This window comes from Pan troglodytes, chromosome 1, assembly GCF_028858775.2.
Source record: "Pan troglodytes isolate AG18354 chromosome 1, NHGRI_mPanTro3-v2.0_pri, whole genome shotgun sequence".
Lineage (NCBI taxonomy): Eukaryota > Metazoa > Chordata > Mammalia > Primates > Hominidae > Pan > Pan troglodytes.
In genome coordinates this window covers 26,251,412-26,273,538 of record NC_072398.2, presented here as the reverse complement: position 1 = coordinate 26,273,538, position 22,127 = coordinate 26,251,412, and the positions used below count along the sequence as shown (strand labels likewise).

The 22,127-nt window shown below is 39.3% G+C and overlaps 1 protein-coding gene across 4 annotated transcripts in view; it reads left to right on the top strand.

Annotated features, from left to right (window-relative positions):
* Window positions 1–5,688: 5,688 nt before the first annotated feature.
* The window catches only part of DISP1 (dispatched RND transporter family member 1), a 191,253-nt gene continuing 174,814 nt past the window's right edge, over window positions 5,689–22,127 (top strand). The window contains exon 1 of one of the 4 annotated variants that reach the window (XM_063809944.1): window positions 5,689–5,959. Coding sequence is in view for 1 of the 4 variants with exons in the window: in XM_009441530.3 (XP_009439805.2) it covers window positions 6,318–6,336 (19 nt within the window). In the remaining 3 variants the exon portion in view is untranslated. The other 3 variants (XM_009441537.5, XM_009441538.4, XM_009441530.3) reach the window with 3 other exon arrangements.

The window sequence follows — 22,127 nt, the reverse complement described above, 5'->3', positions numbered from 1 at the left end:
TAGCCTCCCAAAGTGCTGGGATTACAGGCGTGAGCCCCCACACCTGGCCCACTTTCTGTTTAATTCTTAATACTCATCCCAGACCTTTGGTCTTGCTTCTGTTTTTTATTACGAAATAATAAAAGTATACAATGCTAGATAGTTATATAGTATATTGACAGTCCAATGTTCTTTTCACACTTTTGGTGGGGTTAGGGGAATTGCATTAATTATATTTAAGGAAACTTTCCTTTAGAAATATTTAAAGAACCTTACTTGTGTGTAAGCAGGGTTTGGCCAGGTTGAGCAAATAAAAATGCAGGACACCCAGTTAAATATAATTTCAGATAAGCAATGAGTAATTTCTTACCATAAGTATATCCTGTGTGATACTGGGGACACACTTATGCTACAAAATAATCTGAAATTCAAATTTAACTGAGTATCGTATATTTTAGTATATTTTATCTCGCAACTCTATGTGCAGGGCATTTTTTCTGGGCAGTGAGTATTTGCAATGCAGAGAAGGTCCCTCTCAGGACAAAAATTTAGAGGAATCAGAAATAACCTGCTGGCCAGGCGTGGTGGCTCAGGCCTATAATCCTGCTATAATGCTAGCACTTTGGGAGGCCGACGTGGGTGGATCACCTGAGGTCAGGAGTTTGAGACCAGCCTGGCTAACATGGTGAAACCCCGTCTCTACTAAAAATACAAAAATTAGCCAGGCGTGGTGGCGGGCACCTGTAATCCCAGCTACTCGGGAGGCTGAGGCAGGAGAATTGCTTGAACCCCGGGGGTGGAGGTTGCAGTGAGCTGAGATCATGCCACTTCACTCCAGCCTGGGTGACAAAGCGAGACTCCGTCTCAAAAAAAAAAAAAAAAAGAAAAGAAATAACCTGCTATGGTTCTACCATGTCTACTCAAGGCAACTATAATCAACCTGTGCTTTATTGTTTGATTTTAAAAGTTTTTAAGAGAATGCTAAAAATAAAAGAAGTGACTTCTCACTAACTAATCAGGATGTAGAGAAGGTGTAGCCCCCTTTAAGGCATGAATCCATTGTTTCTACAGTAAAAGTTTTGCCTCAATATTCCCAGCCTGTAGTTAATTCTGTTTTAGGAAATATGTTTCTTATCACTGAGACACAGAACTGAAAATTCATTCTGTTACTTACCTACTGGTGAGATTTCCAAGTTAGGATTAGAGCTGCGGGTCTATTTTAGTTACCAACCATGGAGTGAAATTTTTACTGAAAAACAAAGGCTTGTTTTATTAGTCGCTGTGGAATTTAGCAGGTGAAGCTTTCTCTGGCGGCAGTATCTCTGCTTAGTTTTGATTTTCCTGGGAGGAAAATGAAGTGAGGCTTGTGCACCAATCAAACACATGGAATGCCCATTGCTTTTGCAGAGAAACAAGCAGGATTGGAGTTCAAAAGTATTAACTTGAATAAAAATCCTTAGGAACACATCCACCCAGATTTTTAGTTAATGAGTATCATGCCAAGTCTCCCTGTTATGTTTCTTTTACACATGGAATTTCCATTGGTTTAGATCTTAAAGAGGTCTGAAGCAGAACGGCATCCCTGTGGAAATCACATGTTTTATTTGGATTCCACAGGAGAAAAGAGCTGAAAAAGGCAAAATATTATTTCTATTAGAAATGTATTTACTTCAAGAAGATATGAATCAGTGCTAAAAATGTTTTTGCAGGATATACAAACATAAAATTACATCAAAACACTGAGGGGAGAAGGAAATGGAGAATTATTGTTTAATGGATACAAAGTATCATTTTTGGGAAGATGAAAAATTTCTGGGCTGGGTGCGGGGGCTGATGCCTGTAATCCCAACAGTTTGGGAGGCTGAGGCAAGAGGATCGCTTGACCCCAGGAGATCGAGACTAGCCTGGGCAACATAAGGAGACCCCCATCTCTTAAAAAATAATACAAAAATTAGCCAAACATGGTGTTGCATGCCTGTAGTCCCAGCTACTCAGGAGGCTGAGGTCAAAGGACGACTTTAGCCCAGGAGATAGAGATTGCAGTAAGCCCAGATTGCAGCACTGCACTCCAGCCTGGGCAACAGTGCCAAATTTCTGGAGATGATGACGCTGAGTAATATTTGCACATCATTAGGAAGGAAATGGCACTTTAAATTTAGTAATTAATTTTTCACTTTATGTAAGAGATGTTAAGATCTTCATAGAAAATATCTGGCCTTTAATAAGCTGCAGAAGAGTTAGGAATTATTAATTGGAGATCCCTGGCTGACCTTATTTATCACTCATTTCATAATCTGTAATTAATGCAAGTTTGGTGTTGTGATTGCTTCCAAGTGTAGACTAGTTGATTTTGCCACAAATTTCTAAATTACTGGATTTAGTAGTAATTTAGTAAATTGCCACTAAATTACAAAGGGACGAGGATATAGTTTTAGACATAACTGCGAATATATCGATGTTTATGTTGGTGGTAAAAAAAAAAAGTAAGGAAACGACATATACCCATGTATGAACTAAAGAGAATGTAGAATGTGTAAATAAACTTTATGAATAACTAACCTTATTAGCTCTGTTAATTAACCCATCTACCTGTTTGAGCCAGTTGGCGAGTACGGAAAAAAAAGTAGGAAAATTTTCCTTAAAATTTTCTCTCCTGATTCAGATTAACATGTTCATTATCTACTGTCACCCACAAATGGCTTTTGAACAGCTCTCACAGTTCTGCAGTCAGGCTGATGCCATTATACAGATGTGGATAAACTCCAAAGATCAGGAGCTGAGTGGGAGGAGACTGAATAGTGCACTTTCAAGGATTTCACAGTAGTTTCCTCAGTTGTTGAGAGACGAGATTGTTAACTAATCCTGTCTCTGGGACTACTGAACTATTTGGCCTTAGGAAAACCACTATGCCTAGCTGGAAGGGCATTAGTTCCTTCCTCTGTTGACATGCATGGTTTCCAAAGTCTCCTTCCACTTTACACTCTGATTGCATGATTCTCCCCACCTGTGTGATTTTAATAGTTAAAGTCATCTAACCCATGGTAATTGTGACAGTTTTCCTGAATGGACCAGGCAGCCATGGAGGTGTGCAAATCCTTCTCCTGTTCTTGAGTCTGAGGAGAGAAAGTGGCTCCAGAACTCTGGTGGATGCTATAGAATGAGTGGGCAATCTTGTGTCTTGTGAATTGATGTCTTGGGGTTTGATTGCTAGGAGGGGAAACCTACTAAAATGATTCTTAACCAAATGGGGGTTTTACTGGAAGGACATGGAATTTTCGTAGAACTTAAGGGCAGAACATTTAGCTGGATCTCATAAGGGACTGGGGAATCAAAAACTGAAAAGAAGGGAACTAAGATGTTCACCTCTCAGATAAGTCTTCTCTTTTTCCACCTTTCTCTCCTTATCCTTATTTCCTTCTCATCATTCCTGTTGCTTTCCCCCTTTTCCCATCAGTTTTGAACATCTTACTCATGCCTAACCTAATTCTAGGTTTGGACAACATTTCTAATTTAGCATGCAAGAGTGGAGCCCTATACGTGCATTGCAAAATCCATGCATGTGAGACTTTCTAGGCCTGTTTGAGTTCAGTGTTCATATTTGCTCTGGTTTGCTGTGGCAATGAGTATGGTTCGTTCAGTTCAGTGCCCATTCAGAAGAGACTCTTGGAGCACATTATCTTAAACAAGGATTGGAAATGAATATGCTCCTTAAGATTATTTTGGTTGCAAGCAGCAGCAATCTTCTTTGACTAGCCAAAAAAAAAAAAAAAGTTTTGGAATTATACAGGGATATCTCCTATAACCAAAGGAAACAGGGCAGGTCCTGGATCTTTGGCAAAGGGTGTTAATAGATTTTTTCTTTAGGGAACTGCCATTTGTGACTCAGTTCTACTGAGTAACTATATTCTCTCTGTGTTTCTCTATGCCTCATTTAAGATTTCTGGGGCAAAGAGTCTAAATGGTCTGGTTTAGGATATGCCCACCTCTGAATTAATCTGTTATGTAGACAAGGGACACGGTAGCGCAACCAACTTGTCTCAGTTTTCGCAAAACTATCCCAGTTTAAGCACCGAAAGTCCAGCATCCTGGTATCCCCCTGTCTTTAGCAAACCAGAGTAGCTGGTCACACTAGGACATGGTCGCTTGTGCATATGTGGCCCATAAAAGGACTGCCTCTATGTATTTCAGCCATTCCTACAAAAAAAGGAATTGTGGGAAGCTATAAGGAAACATTTCACAGAGTGTCTATTACATTCTACTTCTTGGCACCCAGCGTGGGCACACACACGCACACACACACCACACATCACACCACATACACACTCTCTTCTTTCCATCCTTTCAAAAATACACCTTGCCACTATGTGAATCAGTTATTTCAAGTACCACCACAAATGGACTACTAACCTTCCCAATGGGAGAAAACCCAAACGCGTGACCTTTTACTTCACTTAGAGTTGATGTTATGCCCTCTAAGTACAGACTTTCTACACGATATCCATTCCTCATTTTCTTCTACTGTAATCCTATCTCCATATATTGCAATGTATGGCCTTTTGCTGGCAAAAGGAGAAAAAAAGAAAAATGTATGTATTATACCATTCCTTTTTAAAAAGGCAAAGAAAGGGCTTGGTGTGCAAGAGAGTATTTATTAAACACTAGTAGCAAAGAAAACAAACAAAAAATGCAACAGTCCTCATTACTGTAGCTGGTGTTGAAGCTTCTTTCTTCTGGGCCCATTCCATAGTTCCCTGTGACTTCAGTTAGCATCTCAGTTGGTTGGGGTGATTTGCTCAATGCAGCAACCTGAGGGGTATGATCCCTTGTGGTCCTGCCTTTATAGGGTTGTGGTAGCCGTCTATTGCCTTTACATCTGGGTATGGCAGTTCAAGAAAGCACCCTCAAGGATAAAACATGCTATTCATGATCTATTATTTTTCTTTGATGACTAGGACAATCCCCCTAGTCAACCCCATGACTCACTGTTTTGTCTATTCCCTTAGATGACCCCACGGATTCCGTTGCACGGAGTCTCTGAAGTCCAAAATTTTTAAGCATAGGGCACAACGTTCTTCATGATTTGGCCTTGTCTCTTCTCATCATGCTTGCTCTTGCATCTGCCATTTGACACTTTGCTTAACTCCTGGCCAGCTACTGGTACAAGCCAAGCTCTCACTCCATATCGTCCTTCTTCTCTGCATGCCCTTCTCCACTGTGCCTGTCCTTTAACTCTTATTCATCATTTATTTCAGTCTCAATTGAAGAGTCATTATTTCTAGAAAGCCTTCTCTGCCCAGCTCTCTACATTGCACCGTTCCCTACAGCACCACCAGAGTGCCTCTAACACTTGATGGTTTCATTGCTTATATATTTTTGTTTCTGTGCATAAGCCTCCCGAGGGAGCCGCCGCTGTTCGATTTATTCTATAGCTAGTTCCTCGCCCTGAGTGTAAGCGTCACGAGAGCTGGGGCTGTCCTCTGTTCGCTCTATCCCCAGCCCCTACAGCAGTGCCTGGTTGTTCACAGGCCTATATAGCAGGTGATAATAATCTGAATAATGAAAGAAGAAACACTGTCTTGTGGCGTGATTTACTTCTGTTTTTACTTATGTCAACTTTTAACTAGATTGTGAGGACAGAGGTCAGTGTCTGAGTCATCTTGTGCCTCACTGGGCTTGGGCAGAATAGACGCTTGGTCAAGCATTTGCACACTGGTCGATGGATACACTAGAAAGAGCAGGAGCGCGAGAGGGAATTTTTTTGGCGCCTGCCTCGCCCTTTCAAGCCAAGCCCCTCTGCCCTCTGCCCCTTGCCAGCCGCCCGTCGCCCGCCGCCGGCGATCCCTCTCCCGGGGAGCGGTAGTCAAGCGAGGCCAGCGGGCCGGGAGCGGGCGAGGGGCGGGACTTCCGGTCCCGCTCGCGACGCGGACCGCGCCAGGCGGAAGCCCTGCTCCGGGCCAGCATCCGAGAGCCCGGACTGGAGGTGAGTTCGCAGCCGGAACGTTGCAGGCACTTGTTTCCTCAGTGGATGCCTTTCGGCGCGCCGCCGCCCGGCGCCGCGGGACTGGGAGACCGGGTAGGGACGGGAGAGTCGGCATCTCCTGCGCGTGTGGAGGGAAAGCCGGGACGCCAGGCTTGAGAGAAGGGCCAGGACTGAGAACGGGGAACCAGGAGAGCCCTAAGGGCAGCCTTTAGGGACTGAGGAGGGAGGCACCGGGGACCCTGAGGCCAAAGAGGCCCTGAGACTGGAGGTTGCGGATGACACGGGGCAGAGTTGCATCTCGGAGGAAAGTAGTCATTCGTGGGGGCGTGTCCCGGGTCCTGGCGGATTGACTGCGAGGATGGCAGGAGATGGCAAAGGTTGGCTTCCAGGGAGAGGTTACAGAGGAGGGAGTCAGTCGTTGTCTGAGGGTCGTAGGTGAGAAGGACGTCTTGACCTAACGAACCAGAAAGATGACCAGCCGCCTATTGGATGCTGAACTCCTATTGCTTCATTTGCAATTCATGCAGTTTGTTTTTTGTTTTTAGAAATATATCCCGCTCCGCGCGTGTGGATTTCGGGAAAATATTGTATATTCCTAGGGACCGCTCGAATTCTTGCTTCACCCAGATTCTGCGTGTCTTTGTCAAACTGATAGTAGTTGAGAGTTCTCTTCAACCAAGGAAGACAACCAAAGTTTTCCTTTGGGACTCTTCTCTACCCTGCAGAGTTTAGCTTGTCTTATTTCCTTTGTCATGGGATGAACTAAATGCGTTCAGAATTATGGTGATAATCACATGGAAAGCCAGTGCTGTCAATGTTTGCAGTTTCAACTCATTGTTTTTCTGTCCAACTTTCTAACACATTTTTTCTAAAAGCTATTTTGTTGGGTTTAGTCTTTTAGTTTAACCAATAAAGGCAATTTTACATCAGGGTGCAGCAAATTACTAGCAGTTCTTAAGATTTTACTGTTCCTTTTTATTTCTGCTGTAAGGAAATATATATATATATATATATATATATATATTTGCCATTGTCAGTGTTTTTTAAAAATATTGATAACCCAAGATCTGTTGTTACACGCACATTAGCACATTTAGTTTTCCCCAGTGGCCAGTGTTTGGTATGTGGGCTCATTATTATTACCAATGGTAATTATTGATTTAGTTATTATTTACCTTGCATTTATGTTTTATTGGATGTGATTAATATGTGCTTCCTAATCTACATAATATAGTGTTTCACTCAGTGTAATTACAAAGATTCTCCTAGCTTTTAAGTAGGTAGTAAGTGAATTGGATTTTTGCCACAAAGTGAGCAAGGTAGCTAGGAAGAATCATAACACTGTCACTGATGGAGGGTGAGATCTGATGATTGCTTTGCTTGTTTCAGGTGTTTCACATTTCAAATGTTAGAAGTTTTTGTTTTAAAAATTACTGTATTAGTACAGGTAACTTTTAGATCTGATTTGGTGGTCTGACTTGAACTAATTCAGGAAAACTAGAACATTTTATATTTATTGGTACTGCGATGTCTTGCTAGCTTATAAATTCTTGATGGCCTTGAATATCTGTGCTTGAGTGAAATACACAGTTATAATGTCCTTATGTTTAGGAGGACTGCTGATATTTACAAGTGTAAAGCAAGGCCTAAACATAAACAGTGCCTTAACATGTAAATGAGCATATTGAATAAGTTTTCAAATTACAAAATGAAGAGATAACACTGATCTCTAAAGTAATTGAATTAACTGCCATGTTAATTTCTGTATATGTCTCAATTTAATCTTATTTGTTTAAGTAGACAATATTGTTTATCTGGTAAGACTTGATTTTATTTTTCTTCCACCTTTTCCCATGGTTTTTGAGAAATAAAGCACTTGAGAAAGCATGCAAGTCTTTAGACATTAGTTCATGGTTGGAGGAAGTGCTCGTTGTTGAAACACAAGAGCACTTGCCCTCTTGGGCAAGTTGGGCTAGCTATATATATGAATGGTATGTTGAGGTTGGATTGCCCTGTATTCCCGGAAATCTTTGGAATTGTATTCTTTCTTCTAATTGTTTAGTAAATTTAGCTTTCTCTCTAGATAAATTATTTTTGTTATTCCGTAGGATTTAGATGTATTTTACAGTTTAACCAATAATGGCAGTTTTTGATTAAGTACAGCGAACTGCTGGCTATTTTATAGATTCACTATTTCTTTTTATTTCTGAAATATGTACAGTGTCTGTATTGGAAGAACTATCAAAATAGTGATAACCAAAACACTATCTTCATATACACATACATTTGTCTTCCTTAATCTCTAGTTTGTAAAATATGAAATAATTTGCTAAGTTGAGCTCGTTGCTTCTATGCCCTTTGGTTATCAATTTTCTGATTATATAGTACGTTCTCAATTATTGGCATACTCTAGTTAGAAAGCCATTTCCTGCCACTTGATAGAATCAAGAATATTTGTTACAATGGGGAAGTACAGTTTTTGGATGAGGAGCTACCAAAGAGTGCTGATCTGTTAACTTAAGGTCCAGCTGCTGCACTGCCTCTGATGAAAAGCATGGCCCTTAATGAGGTTGACTCACACGGGGTTGACTGCTTTTAGTAATACTTTCTGTCCTTTTCCTCTGGTGAGTTAGACCTTTTCTCCAATAGTGACCAAGATGACTTGGGCCTCAGAGTGACTCAAAAGGGGATGAATCACTGCAGTCCTGTTAGTAAGGCCCTGTCCATTCTGCTGAATCTGATCCCATAAATCTTGGCACATTTTCCAGCCTATAGGCATGTAGTTATGAGTGTGAACCTCTTGTTTAGGTTATTGTTTTAAAAATACTTTTAATACTAAATCATAATTTGTTGGATTATATAAATAGACTCAGTTTTGCTTTGAGTGAGGCATCACATTACACTGTAGATGAACTTTTCTGTTAAAGTGATAGGCTATAACTCACAATGGCAAATATTGTAGAAAACACACTGATTGCCCTTAACCTTTGTTGTTATTATTAGTTTTGTTTTTAATTTTGAGAGCCTAAGGAATAGAAGAACTATTGGATAAATGATTTGCATGGGGGGGTGGGGGAAGTTGACCACTACCAGTGACATACTAGGGGTCTTGATGGTGGGAGCTGTCTGCTATAGTTGGAAAGAGTATTTTAGCACTGAGGTTTAGAATTGCCAGCTCCTGGTGATAATACAGCAGAAAGACTTTTAGTTGTTATTATAGTTTTTGAATACCACACAGATGATGCACTCCTTTGTTACCTGGAGGAGGCTGGGAGGGGAATCCCTCCCACCTCTTGTGTGAATGACCTGGTGGAGCCTCCCACCTCTTGTGTGAATGACCTGGTGGAGCCTCTTGAAGCAAAATAGTACCAGTTTGATTTTCACTGTGTTAGTGTATAATTATGGTTCTCCGGAGAAACAGACCAATATCACATATATATGTGTATTTTTAAAAGAGATTTATTTTAAGAAATTGGCTCATGCAATTGTGGGAGTTGGCAAGTACAAAATTTGTAGGTCAGACCAGCAGGCTGGAAATTTAGGCAGGAGTTGATTCTGTAGTTTTGAGGCAGAATTCTTTCTTCTTTGGGAAACCTCAGGTTTTGCTCTTAAGGCCTTCAGCTGATTAGATGAGTCCTACCAACATTACGGAAGGTAATCTCCTTTACTTAAGGTCAACTGATTGTAGACATTAACTACATCTACAAAATATGTTTATAGCAACACCTAAATTGGTGTTTGATTAAATACCTGGGTGCTATAACCTAACCATGTTGACACATAAGGCTAACCATGACAGCATTTAAAATACTTTTGCTGTATTAAACTAATATGTGGCGTGTAAAATGTTGCATAGTCAATAGGAGAATATTGATATGGTTTGGCTCTGTGTCCCCACCCAAATCTCATGTCGAATTGTAATTCTCAGTGTTAGAGGTGGAGTCTGGTGGTAGGTGATTGGATCATGGGGGTGGTTTCTAATGGTTTAGCACCATCCCTCTAGTGTTGTCTCATGATAGAGTTCTCACAAAATCTGGTTGTTTAAAAGTGTGTCCCACCTGCCCCTGTGCTCGTCATTTCTCCTGCTTCAGCCATGTAGGACACACTGGTTTCCTCTTCGCCTTCTGCAATGATTGTAAGTTTCCTGAGGCTTCCCCAGCCATGCTTCCTGTACAGCCTGTGGAATTGTGAGCCAATTAAACCTCTTTTCTTTATAAATTACCCATTCAGGTAGTTCTTTATAGCTGTGTGAGAATGGACTAATAAAAGTATCAAAATTCATAGCCCAGTTACTTTTTAAGGGATTTAAAAACAGTGAAAATCTGGGTTTTCATTATGTCAAAGAATGGAAAATGGACAATTTAATGGCCCCTCCACTCTCTGACATTTAAAAGTTACTCTCTTTTTGTGGTTTTAATATGTTATATACATACACACACATATCTTTTTTTTTTTTTTTTTTTGACACAGTGTCTCGCTGTGTTGCCTAGGCTGGAGTGCAGTGGCACGATCTCAGCTCACTGCAAGCTCCGCCTCCTGGGTTCAAACGATGCTCCTGCCTCAGCCTCCCAGAGTAGCTGAGATTACAGGCACCCGCCACCATGCCTGAGACATGTGTTTTTAGCAGGGACAGGGTTTCACCATGTTGGCCTGGCTGGTCTTGAACTCTTGACCTCAAGTGATCCACCTGTCTCAGCCTCCCAAAGTGCTGGGATTACAGGCATGAGCCACTGCGCCGAGCTAATATGTTGTATATATATTTTTAATTTAAGGTGTTTAAAAAATGTTTTTAATTTTGTAACTATATTTTTAAAGTTTATGCTCTTGTTAATCTTTTTGCTTAAATATTTAGATCTGGGAATTAGTTTTGTGCTTATTTAGCCTGATTCCTTTCATTTATGTTCACCAAAAGGGTCCCAGAAAGGTGTAGTGATTTACCCAGTTACCATAGCTAGTAGAAGAACCAGAATTTGAGGCCAGATCTCCTTGTTTTCAATCCAGTGCCCTTTCAGCTACAAAAGTAGTTATAGTTAAGTGAAGCTAATCAAGGGCAGATTTTCTGTAAGGAGGGTGATTTTGAGTGTCTATTTAAGGGAGTATGAGTTGATTGTTACGAGAATGGAGGTGGTATTCGGGCTATTCAGTTACATTAGGGGAAGGATGAGCAGAGAGTAGATATATCATAAAATATCTAACTACATAACTACTTGGGGCACATAGTGACGTGTGATACCCATGGGGCTTGAAAGGATTTTGCAAGTTAGCACAAGCTAGCCATTGGGTGATTCACAGGGGATATTTGAAAAGACCTTAAGGATAGGGAACACATGGACCAAGAGAAGTTACTGAGAGGGCTTCCTTTCTGGAGGAAGTTAAAGATAGAAAAGCATGGTGCTTTTGGAACCCAAGTGCTTGGAAACCCTCCAGAAGAGAATTTTAAGGACTCTTTGGGGGATAGAACATTATAGGACATAAATGGATATTCTAGAAGCTTGCCAGGTTTCAGGCATGAATTTGAGCTGAATTATGGTAATAATAATAATTGTCATTTGTTGCTCACTTGCAGCCTCAGCACAGTTAGAAGAAACCTTAGGCAAGTTACTGAACTTTATGCTTTACCTGCAAAATATGCATAGTAATACCTACCGTACATAGTCATTATAGGAAATACAAGATAATGTACATAATGTGCTTAGCATAATGCCTGCCACATAGTACTCAAGAAATTGTAGCATTTATTTTACCGTATCATGCAGGCTGGCTGAGGGTGTTACTAGAAGACATCACTAGAATGAGATCCCTTTTTTCTCCTACAGCTTTATGTTACTCCCACAGGTCTTTTTTATTTTTATTTTTTTAACTTATTTTATTTTATTTTTTGTGACTCCAGAAATATGCTTATCCATCCCACGGGTCTTTGGCATGCTTTTGCCTTCAAGTTTATCATTTCTAAGCAGGTGCATGTCTCTGGCCATATGTAGAGTACTTCTCTACCTCTGTAATCAGCAGGCCTGTTGTTTTTGAATGAACAATGCACCTTTTGGCAGATTCCATCTCTTCGAACTGAAGTGATGTTCTTAACTACAGTGCTGTCTACAATTAATTCAGATGGGGTTGGGAAGAGGAATGGAAAACACAAGCATGTGAAGTAACTTTTCTATTAAAGGGTTCTTCCCTTCAGGTTTTGAGTAAACAACTATTTGAATAGAAATAAACTATTTTGACAGATGCCAGCTCCAAAGATAATTGGTTACAAAAGACATTTTCTGGGATGATGCATCGTAAGATATGAAAGCACTTAGGAATGTGATGCGGTTTGGCTCTGTGTCTCCATTCAAATCTCATCTCGAATTGTAATCCCCATGTATCAAGAGAGGGACCTGGTGGAAGGTGATTGAATCATGGGAGTGGTTTGCCCTATGGTGTTCTCGTGATAGTGAAGTTCTCATGAGATCTGATGGTTTAAAAGTGGCAGTTTTCGGCCAGGTGCAGTGGCTCATGCCTATAATTGCAGCACTTTGGGAGGCTGAGGTGGGTGGATCACTTGAGGTCAGGAGTTCAAGACCAGCCTGGCCAACATGGTGAAACTCTGTGTCTGCTAAAAATAATACAAATATTAGCCGGGTGTGGTGGCGGGCACCTGTAATCCCAGCTACTCAGGAGGCTGAGGCAGGAGAATTGCTTGAACTTGGGAGGCGGAGCCTGCAGTGAGCCAGGCTCGTGCCACTGCACTCCAGCCTGGGTGACAGAGTGAGACTCCATCTCAAAAAAAAAAAAAAAAGTGGCAGTTTTCCCTGAGCTCTCTCTCTTTTCTGCCACCATGTCACCATGTAAAACATGCCTTGGTTCCCCTTCACCTTCCACCATGATTGTAAGTTTCCTGGGGTCTCCCCTGCCATGCAGAACTGTGAGTCAATTAAACCTCTTGTTTACTCTTGTTTATAAATTACCCAGTCTCAGGTAGTATCTTTATAGTAGTGTGAAAACGGAATATACAGGATTGAATGACATATTTGTGCTCAAGATCCAGTAGTGAGATTACTAGGTAGTAGGCATAGAGTATCTGCCTTAACTTTGTAGTGTAATTCTTTCTGAACCAGACCTGGAAACCATTTCACTTGTGTTCAGAAGGTTGGTAGAATTTGCATTTGACTCAGAGTGACATGGTGTGTTTAGCTATCATTCTCAGGAGCCTTTGCAGTGCTTGAAGATTTATTAGGAAGGGTTCTTTCTGGAACCCTTTAAGCTTGACAAGAACCTCTTTATATCATTTTGTATGCTAGGTTTTAAAATTAAGTTGAGAAATTTATGTATTTCTACATTTATAAGCAGAAAGAGTTTAGCAAAGCTTGACAGAGGCTTTTGAGGGAAGAAGTAAGTTTGAATGCTTTTCCTGTAATTCCAACTGTTTTTTAAAGATGTAATTATATAAACATTGAATTTTCAATGATAATGATTTTCATAAATGATTTAATACAATTTGATCATGAGCTAGAACAGCTTCATATATCCAGGCCTCAGTGTTTCAAATTATAAGGCTTTCTGTTTTACAATTCTACAGTTGATAAGTTTTGGTAATCTACAGCAGCATTTGATTTTCAGTGAGACATGCTGGCAAATTATTGCCTCTAAAATATCAGAGTGAGTGGTGTGATCATTATATTTGTTCCATAGCCTTTGCTGCACACCTTCTTAAAATCTCCTCCTTTTCCCTGCTCTGTTACTTTCTCCTTGGATAATGATGCTTTCTCATCTCCTAAGTGTCCATGCATTAAAATCATCAATTTCTCTTTCTTTTGTCCCTTAACCTCTCTCCCAAAGGAAATCTGCTTCTCTCGTAACTGTTAGCTAGTCTGAATTGTCTGAGTTAATTCAGAATAAATTGTGGAATGACTGATAGACCTAATTCCAAATTACATCAGGATGCAGAGAAAAGGGAACACTTGTACACTGTTGGTGGGAATATAAATTAGTACAAATTCTTTGGAAGACAATATGGAGATTTCTCAGAGAACAAAAAGTAGAACTACCATTTGATTCAGCAATCCCACTACTGAGTATGTACCCAAAGGAAAATTAATCATTATATCAGAAAGATACCTGAACTCAATATGTTTATTGCAGCACTGTTGACAACAGCAAAGATACGGAATCAACCTAAGCATCCATCATGGATGACTAGATAAAGAAAATGTGGTGTACACACAACACACACACACGAATACTGTGCAGCTTAAAAAAGAATGCAGTCATGTCTTTTGCAGCAACGTAGATGGAACTGGAGGGCATTATCTTAAGAGAAATAACTTAGAAAGTCAAATACTACATGTTCTCACTTATAAGTGCTAAATAACACGTACACATGGAAGCAGAATGTAGAGTAATAGTCATTAAAGACTGGAAAAGGTGGGAGAGGGTGAGGGATGAGAAATTGTAAATGGGTACAACATACATTCTTTGGGTGATGGTTACACAAGAGGCCAGATTTCACCATTACACAATATATCCATGTAACAAAACTGCACTTGGACCCCTTAAATTTATGCAAATAAATAAAAATAAATAAGTAAAAAGCAAAAAAGTATATGTGTTTTGAAGTGAAGCTTGTGAAACTAAAAAGTCCTGTTCACCCAAAGAATTAGCAAAGTGTTTTAATATACGTAGATTGCTTCCTTGTTTACGTTGTTGCTTCAGATTTCTTTCTTTCCTTTTTTTTAATTTTTTTTCGGACTCCTAGTATCTGAGAACATATTTCTTCCCTATAGGAGTTGAGAAGAGGAGGAAGAATAATGGGAGGAGACAGGACGTTTTTCAACTTGACAAATAGGTATAGCTACTTCTCATACGTTTTTTCTCCCTCCAGGTCCTCAGTAATCTCATTACATTTTTTTGTTTGTTTATTTAAATGCTCTCTGATGAAATATTATATGCCTTAGTTGCAGTTTCCCATCTCCCAACTTGTTATAAGATAAATACTTCTAATTTATATATTAAGTTACATATTAATTTGTGAAACTTATTTTACCTTGTTTTTCAGAACAGTAGTAAGTTTTATTGACATGATAAATTTTTTTCCACCAAAGAGGAAAAGTTACCAGTAAATGTGTCCTACTTGTTGAAAATGCCTCTAATGATACTGGCCTCTATTTATTGATCATATATGCCAGACACTGCAGTGAGCATTTAATATATTACTCATTTCTTACAACAACCCTTATATAAGGTAGATGTTTATATTTCACTTTTGGAGAGATTAATTTGTCTAAGCTTGTGCTACCTGTAAATGGTGGAGCTTATTTTAAAGCCCTTCTGCTTTTGCTTATACACTGTTTTCTTCTACATTTCAAAAGCACCTTAAATGATTTGGTGCTGATAACTTGAAGTACTTTTTAGAGAGAGTTAGCAGCATGTTGATTCTACATTTTTTTGTATATCTTCATACTCCTAAAAGTGTTTTATTTTCCATTTGTTCCACTTTAAGTATTTGTTAAATGTAATTCTTTTTTTTTTTTCAAGGATGGTACCATAATTAATGTAGCATCTAGCATAGTTGAAAGTAGCAGATACTTTAAAAATATTTGCTGCATCAATTCAAAAGAATAACGAAAGGAGAGGTGGCAGTTAATGGTGGGGGGCTATTCACATAAAAATTCATTTCTGTTGGAATGTGAGGCTGGAACCTTTCTCATATTACAGCATGCTGCAGGGCAGGGCTAGAATCCAAGCTTTGATTAAAATCACCCAAACTCTTTTTTCTTTGCTTTACAACCACAAGTTATTGCCAGCTGAAAAGGATAATGGAGGGTAATGATGAATGCGTTTCCATCTGCCGCTACTGCAAAAAAATTTTTTAGACAGTTTCATTCTTTTTAAACCTAGATAAAAAGGCTGTTTTGAAATGAAGAGTAAATTAGTGGCCACCAAATGAGTAGTTATTAGATTGTTGCCCTAGAAGCCTGTTCAGGTGATGCTGATGGTGGTTGCTGCCAGTTAACAGTTCGGTCTCAAATAGTCTCTCCCCAGGGATGGGGATTGTGGGGGGGCAGTGGTAGGGGATGGTGGGGGTGGTATAAGAATTCAAGCATTCTTGAGAGTCTTTCTTTTTCATTCCCAACTGTAGGTTTTAGACATGTGTGTTACTTTCCCAGAAACTGCCTAGATTTTTCATAGGCTGTCAAGGTCAAATATATTGATTTAGCCATTTCATAATATATATGTATATGAAAACATGTTGTATACCATAAATATATACAATTTTTATCTGTCAATAAATTTTAGAAAAGAAAGTCAAATGCAAACTGAACTTTAATAATTTTATGCAGTAGATCCTTTTTTAACTCACTGGAACCTGAGAGAACTAAGCCATTTGGAATACCCTGTTTCTCTTTTTTTTTTTTTTTTGAGATGGAGTCTCACTCTGTCACCCAGGCTAGAGTGCAGTGGCACGATCTTGGCTCACTGCAACCTCTGCCTCCTGGGTTCAAGTGATTCTCGTGCCTCAGCCTCCTGAGTAGCTGGGATTGCAGGTGCCCACCACCACACCTGGCTAATTTTTTTGTATATTTGGTAGAGACGGGGTTTCACCATGTTGGCCAGGCTGGTCTCGAACTCCTGGCCTCAAGCAATCCGGCAGCCTCGGCCTCCCTAAGTGCTGGGATTATAGGCATGAGCCACCACTGTGCCCAGCTGAATAGCCTGTATCTCTAATACATTGTTATCCCAGCCTCCTCACCCCCTCAGCAGTTAAACTATGTGTGGGGCAGATTGAATTGCTGTGCTTGCCAAATTGTTTGTTTGTTTTTGAGGCTGGGTCTTGCTCTGTCACCCAGACTGGAGTGCAATGGTGAGATCATAGCCCACTACAGCCTTGACTTCCTGGGCTGAGGCAATCCTCCTGCCTTACCCTTCCAAGTTTCTGGGACTGTAGGTGTGTACCACCATGCATGGCTAATTTAAAAATTGTTTTGTAGAGACAGAGGTCTCGTTTCATTGCCTATGTTGGTCTTGAACTCCTGAGCTCAAGCTGTCCTCCCGTCTTGGCCTCCCAAAGTGTTGGGATTACAGGCTTGAGCCACCATGCCCAGCCTGGGTTTTTCTTCTTACTGTAGTTGATTATTCCTCATGGTTGCTGCTCAAGATGACTTCAGCAGCAGTGTAGTGTAGAAATATTCCATTAGTCCTTTAAGACTGTAACCTGATTATTATTAGTAATTAGAGCTCTGGGCTCAATTGCAGATTTGTAGTCTCCTTTACACTTTAATACTTTTTTTTTTTTTTTTTTTGAGACAGGGTCTCACTCTGTCACCTGGGCTGGAGTGCAGTGGCGTGATTACAGCTCACTGCAGCTTCAACCTCCTGGGCTCGAGTGATCCTCTTGCCTCAGCCTCCTGAGTAGCTGGGACTACAGGTGTGTGCCACCATGCTCAGCTAATTTTTTTGTTTTTTAACTTCTTACAGAGATGGGGTTCTACTATGTTGCCCAGGCTGGTCTCAAACTCCTGGGTCAAACGAGCCTCCTGCCTCAGCCTCCCAAAGTCCTGGTATTTATAGACATGAGCCACCACACCTGGCCTACGCTTTAAGAATTTTTTAATGATTTGTGGTTGTTTGGTATTGGTCTTTACGTTATTATATATCTGCTGAATGCTGTGTGATGGGTATTAAAATTATCCACTCCTATCAGGGAGCTACTAACTAAAATGTAATTTCTTTAACCGTTGAATTTGGACAATCTGACTTCAGAGTTTTAGCTCTTAACTCCTTTACTATAAAGCTGATGCCTCCTATTTTATAAATAATACAGCCCCTATTTAAGATTTCTACATATAACATTCCCCCATGTTATTTTCTATTAGAGTATGTGTATATATTGCAAGGTTTTCCATTTCTATTCTAATAAAACTTTCATCTTTAGTTTTAATGGTTGTCAGTTGGTTTCTTACAAGACGTTTTCTGCCTTTAGCATTTTTATTTCAGGTAAAAGGATTATGTCACCTTGATGAGTTCTTGGCATATATGCTCTAAAGTTAGTCTTCTGTACCGGTAGAGACAAACAGTTAAAGCATGTACAGTCCTTCTTTTGGATTATATTATAATTTGAGGAACAGATTTGCCATTTGAAGTTTGTCTTAGATACATAATTTTTATTCTGTAAATGTACAGATGGTGGAATTCTGGAAACATTCTGTGTTGAAGAGATAAATTCCACTCAGAATTTAAAATTGGCCTTGGAGAATTATAAAAAGGGGTAGGGGCATGGATCATCCATATGTGGGTTATTGAATTAAATTTTTCACTTTTTTTGTTCTTAGAGTCAACTTTTATAACACTGTTACTGGGAATACTTGACTTACTAAGCTTTTACTGAACACTTTAATTTTGGGAGTACAATTTCTAAACTCACGAAATAATCTTCATGCAACAAGATGTTACTTTATCAAATTTTGGTATTACATGCTCATTCTTAACTTTGACAAATTTTAATTAACAGGTAAGTTATACATCTTTAAATTTATATAATTAATAATCATTTTTTATTTCTAGAACTGAGGTCAAGGGTAGTTAGCTATCTAAAAAGCAACAACTGGGTTTTATTTTATATGCATTGTTAATCGTGGCATTTTGCTGTGGAAGGGGCATTTGCATTAGATTTAACTTAATCTTGTGAAAATCTAAACATATTTAAGCAAAGTTTAGGGATAATAAACTTGAGATACTACATATAATTTGATTTAGAAGCTTTTTAATCCTGAATAAGGAAGGAATACACAGAAAGTCAAGGAAAAATTCTATGTAATAGTTGTGATACTCAAGCTGAAAACAGTCTGATCCAGCAGCCTAAAAGAATGACCTCCTCACTGGTTGAGCATACTTCAGTGTCATGAAATGAAGAGGATGGGAAAAGGTGTCTGTGCATCTTTGTTTCAGGACTGTACTAGGTATAGTGTACTTGCATGTTAACTCAAATACTAGGCTAAAAAGTTTGTATTATTATTCCTCTTTTAAAGATGAGGAAACTGAAATTTTAAAAGCAGGTGACTTGTCTGTGGTTAGAAGAAATATATGCAGAATTGTGATTTATGCCCAGAATATCTGACTCCAAGACCTAAATTCTTTCTGCCATATCATATGCTTTCTACTTATCTTTTGTTTGTTTGTTTTTTATTCCATTTTCCCCCCTTTGAACTGTGTTGGAAGTTTTCTGTTCTATTTCTTTTTTTCTCTATGGTTACCGTAGAAATGTTAATATGCATACTTAACAAAGTCTAAATGTAAATGCAATCTTTATCCTTCTCCTGAACCTCCTTCTGATAAGAACTATTTTTATCAGACATTATAGTTTTGGGACTTGATCTTTCAGCCCCAGAAATAACAGTGTTTATATTTACCCATATGCATTTAACCTTTTTTCCCTTGACCATTCCTTCATGTGTATCGATTGTAAGCTGAAATATTTTTTAATTTACTCCCTCAGGAGCTTTATGTGAGATGGTCTTTGCTCAGGCTCTCCATTTCGTACAGGCCCTCAAGTTTTGCTGCCTATTACCCTATTTTCTATAGCTCCCCTCCCCATCAGGTTCATTCCACCAGGAATATGTAGATTCCCCAGGGGCACATTCGCTTTAGCACTAACTCACCTCTCTAGACTTGTACTTTTTAAAAAATTATTTGTGCCCTTGGAGCATTTCTCTTACTTCATTGTTGGCTCTTCTATACATTAAAAAAAATTTTTAAGCACTTAAATACAACAATTTTTGGTGATCTCCAGCCATGGGGGCTGCATTGCCAGAAATAAAAGTCCACATTGTCATTGTGCTTCATGGGAGTATTTTGTATTGAACATGTGGGCTGGGGGATGGGTAGAGGATGTTTTTAAATTTATTTTAAAATAAGTTCCTAGAAACTGATGAAACTCTTTCATTTAGAGTCATAAGAAATAAACTATTTGTTTGATGAAGAAGCAACAGAGGACTTCCAAAAAGCACTTTTGAAAACTCCCCTTACTGAAGGTTTATATTAACTGCCCTCTAGAGGAAGAAAAAAATCTGAGAAAGATCTTTTAATAGGACATTAAGTATTGTTTTCCCTTGCACCTTTTTCTAAGATAAACAAGAACCAAGGATTACTTGCTCTGTGCATGGGATGCCATGTTGTAAAGTTTAGGTAGCAGATGCTCTAAGAAAATTTATAACATTAAGGCTGAAATTACCATGAAAATGCCAAAACATCTTTGTATTGGAATTTTACAAAATTTGTTCTTAGGACTTCTTAAAACGTATCAGTTTTCAAAGAGATGGTAACTTTACTTCATCAGTTCTCTTTGAATGTTTTTTTTTTTTTTCATGAGATAGAGTCCTACTCTGTTGCCCAGGCTGGAGGGCAGTGGCACGATCTCGGCTCACTGCAACCTCTGCCTTCCCAGGTTCTAGCGATTCTTCTGCCTCTCGAGTAGCTGGGATTACAGGCGTGCACCACCATGCCTGGCTAATTTTTTGTATTTTTAGGAGAGATGGGGGTCTCACCATGTTGGCCAGCCTGGTCTTGAACTCCTGACCTCAGGTGAGCCACCCACCTCAGCCTTCCAAAGTGCTAGGATTACAGGCATTAGCTACTGTGCCCAGCCAAGAAATAGAAAATAACTTTAGAGCAGTATTTTCTATATTCTATATTTTTTCATATATTCTTATATGATTACCTGCATAGGATGCATGTGTTGTGTTTTGCTTTGCTTACCTGATAAAACACTGTTAAAAATAATATTTTAATTGGAAAGATGCTTAACCCACATTTTTTAATGGGTTAAGGTTAATGTTTTGTGGTTTTTTTTTAGCAGATGGTATTGATTTAGTGTTTTTGGCAATAATTTTGTTAGCACTGATAGAAAAGATGAGGATTTGAAAGGAAACAATTGCTTGCTTTGTAAGTTGTGATGTTCAGTAATGACTAAGTACATTCATTTGCACAGCCAGTACAAACTCCAGATGATTTTTTCCCTGCCTGTTCCTTAAGTGGGTCATGTGATTTGGTGTTTATCACTGACTTGAATATCTTCAAGTTTTACAAACCACATAACTTGACTATGAAATCAAGCAGTTCTTTCAAAGGACTCTTTGAAAGTAGATTTTATTTTTTTTGGGGGGTCATTTCAATGAAAAGAAGATTATGCAATTTGTGTATGGGTTTTGGAACTTTTCTCCCTTCCTTTCCTTCTTTTTATTTCATCTTTCTTTCCTGCCTTCTTTCTTCCTTCCGTCCTTCCTTCCACCTTCCTTTTTTTTTGAGACAGCATCTCGCTCTGTCACCCAGGCTGGAGTGCCGTGGCCCGATCTCGGCTCCCTGCAATCTCCACCTCCCAGGTTCAAGCGATTCTCCTTCCTCAGCCTCCTGATTAGCTGGGACTATAGGCGCGTATCACCATGCCCGGCTACTTTTTTGTATTTTTAGTAGAGACAAGGTTTAGTTATGTTGGTCAGGCTGGTCTCGAACTCCTGACCTCAAGTGATCCACCTGCCTCGGTCTCCCAAAGTGCTGGGATTACAGGCGTGAGCCACTGTGCCTGGCTCCTTCCACCCTCTTTAAAACAAGTTTCAATGCAGAGATTTCTGTGGTACTTTTTGGTTGGTCTTCCCAACACAGTCTCTGCCATTAGCAGTTAGCTTTTAGCGAGGCTGATAGGCCATTCATTTATTTTATAAAATGAATTTTTGTGTATGGTATTTGGTGGCCGTCTTTCAGAGATGACAGTGACTCAAGTGTCTGTGAGATTGTGACTGCTGCATTTTATTTAGTTCTGGTCTTTTTTGTTTTAGGGATAATGGGAAAGGAGCCTAATCCTTAAAGAATGGTATCTAAATTTGTGAAGAACCTGCCTAAATTGTTATGGTGGCACATGTGACTGATGGATCTTTTGGATTTGAATGCCTGTAATGTTTTAAATATATGTTTACTATTAAAATTGTTCCTGGGTTCCTTCTTTCTTCTGTAGGATATGTATATGGATTAATTGTACAGAACCATTAATATGCTGACCTTTGTGCAAATGTGAAATACTTCTTTAATGGTTCTTTTAAAAACTGGGTTCTGTCAACGTTGAGAATTTCAGCACCATTATCTGTTAAGTTACTACCCCATTTTAAGTATTGCATAGTTTGACATATGTATGCACAAA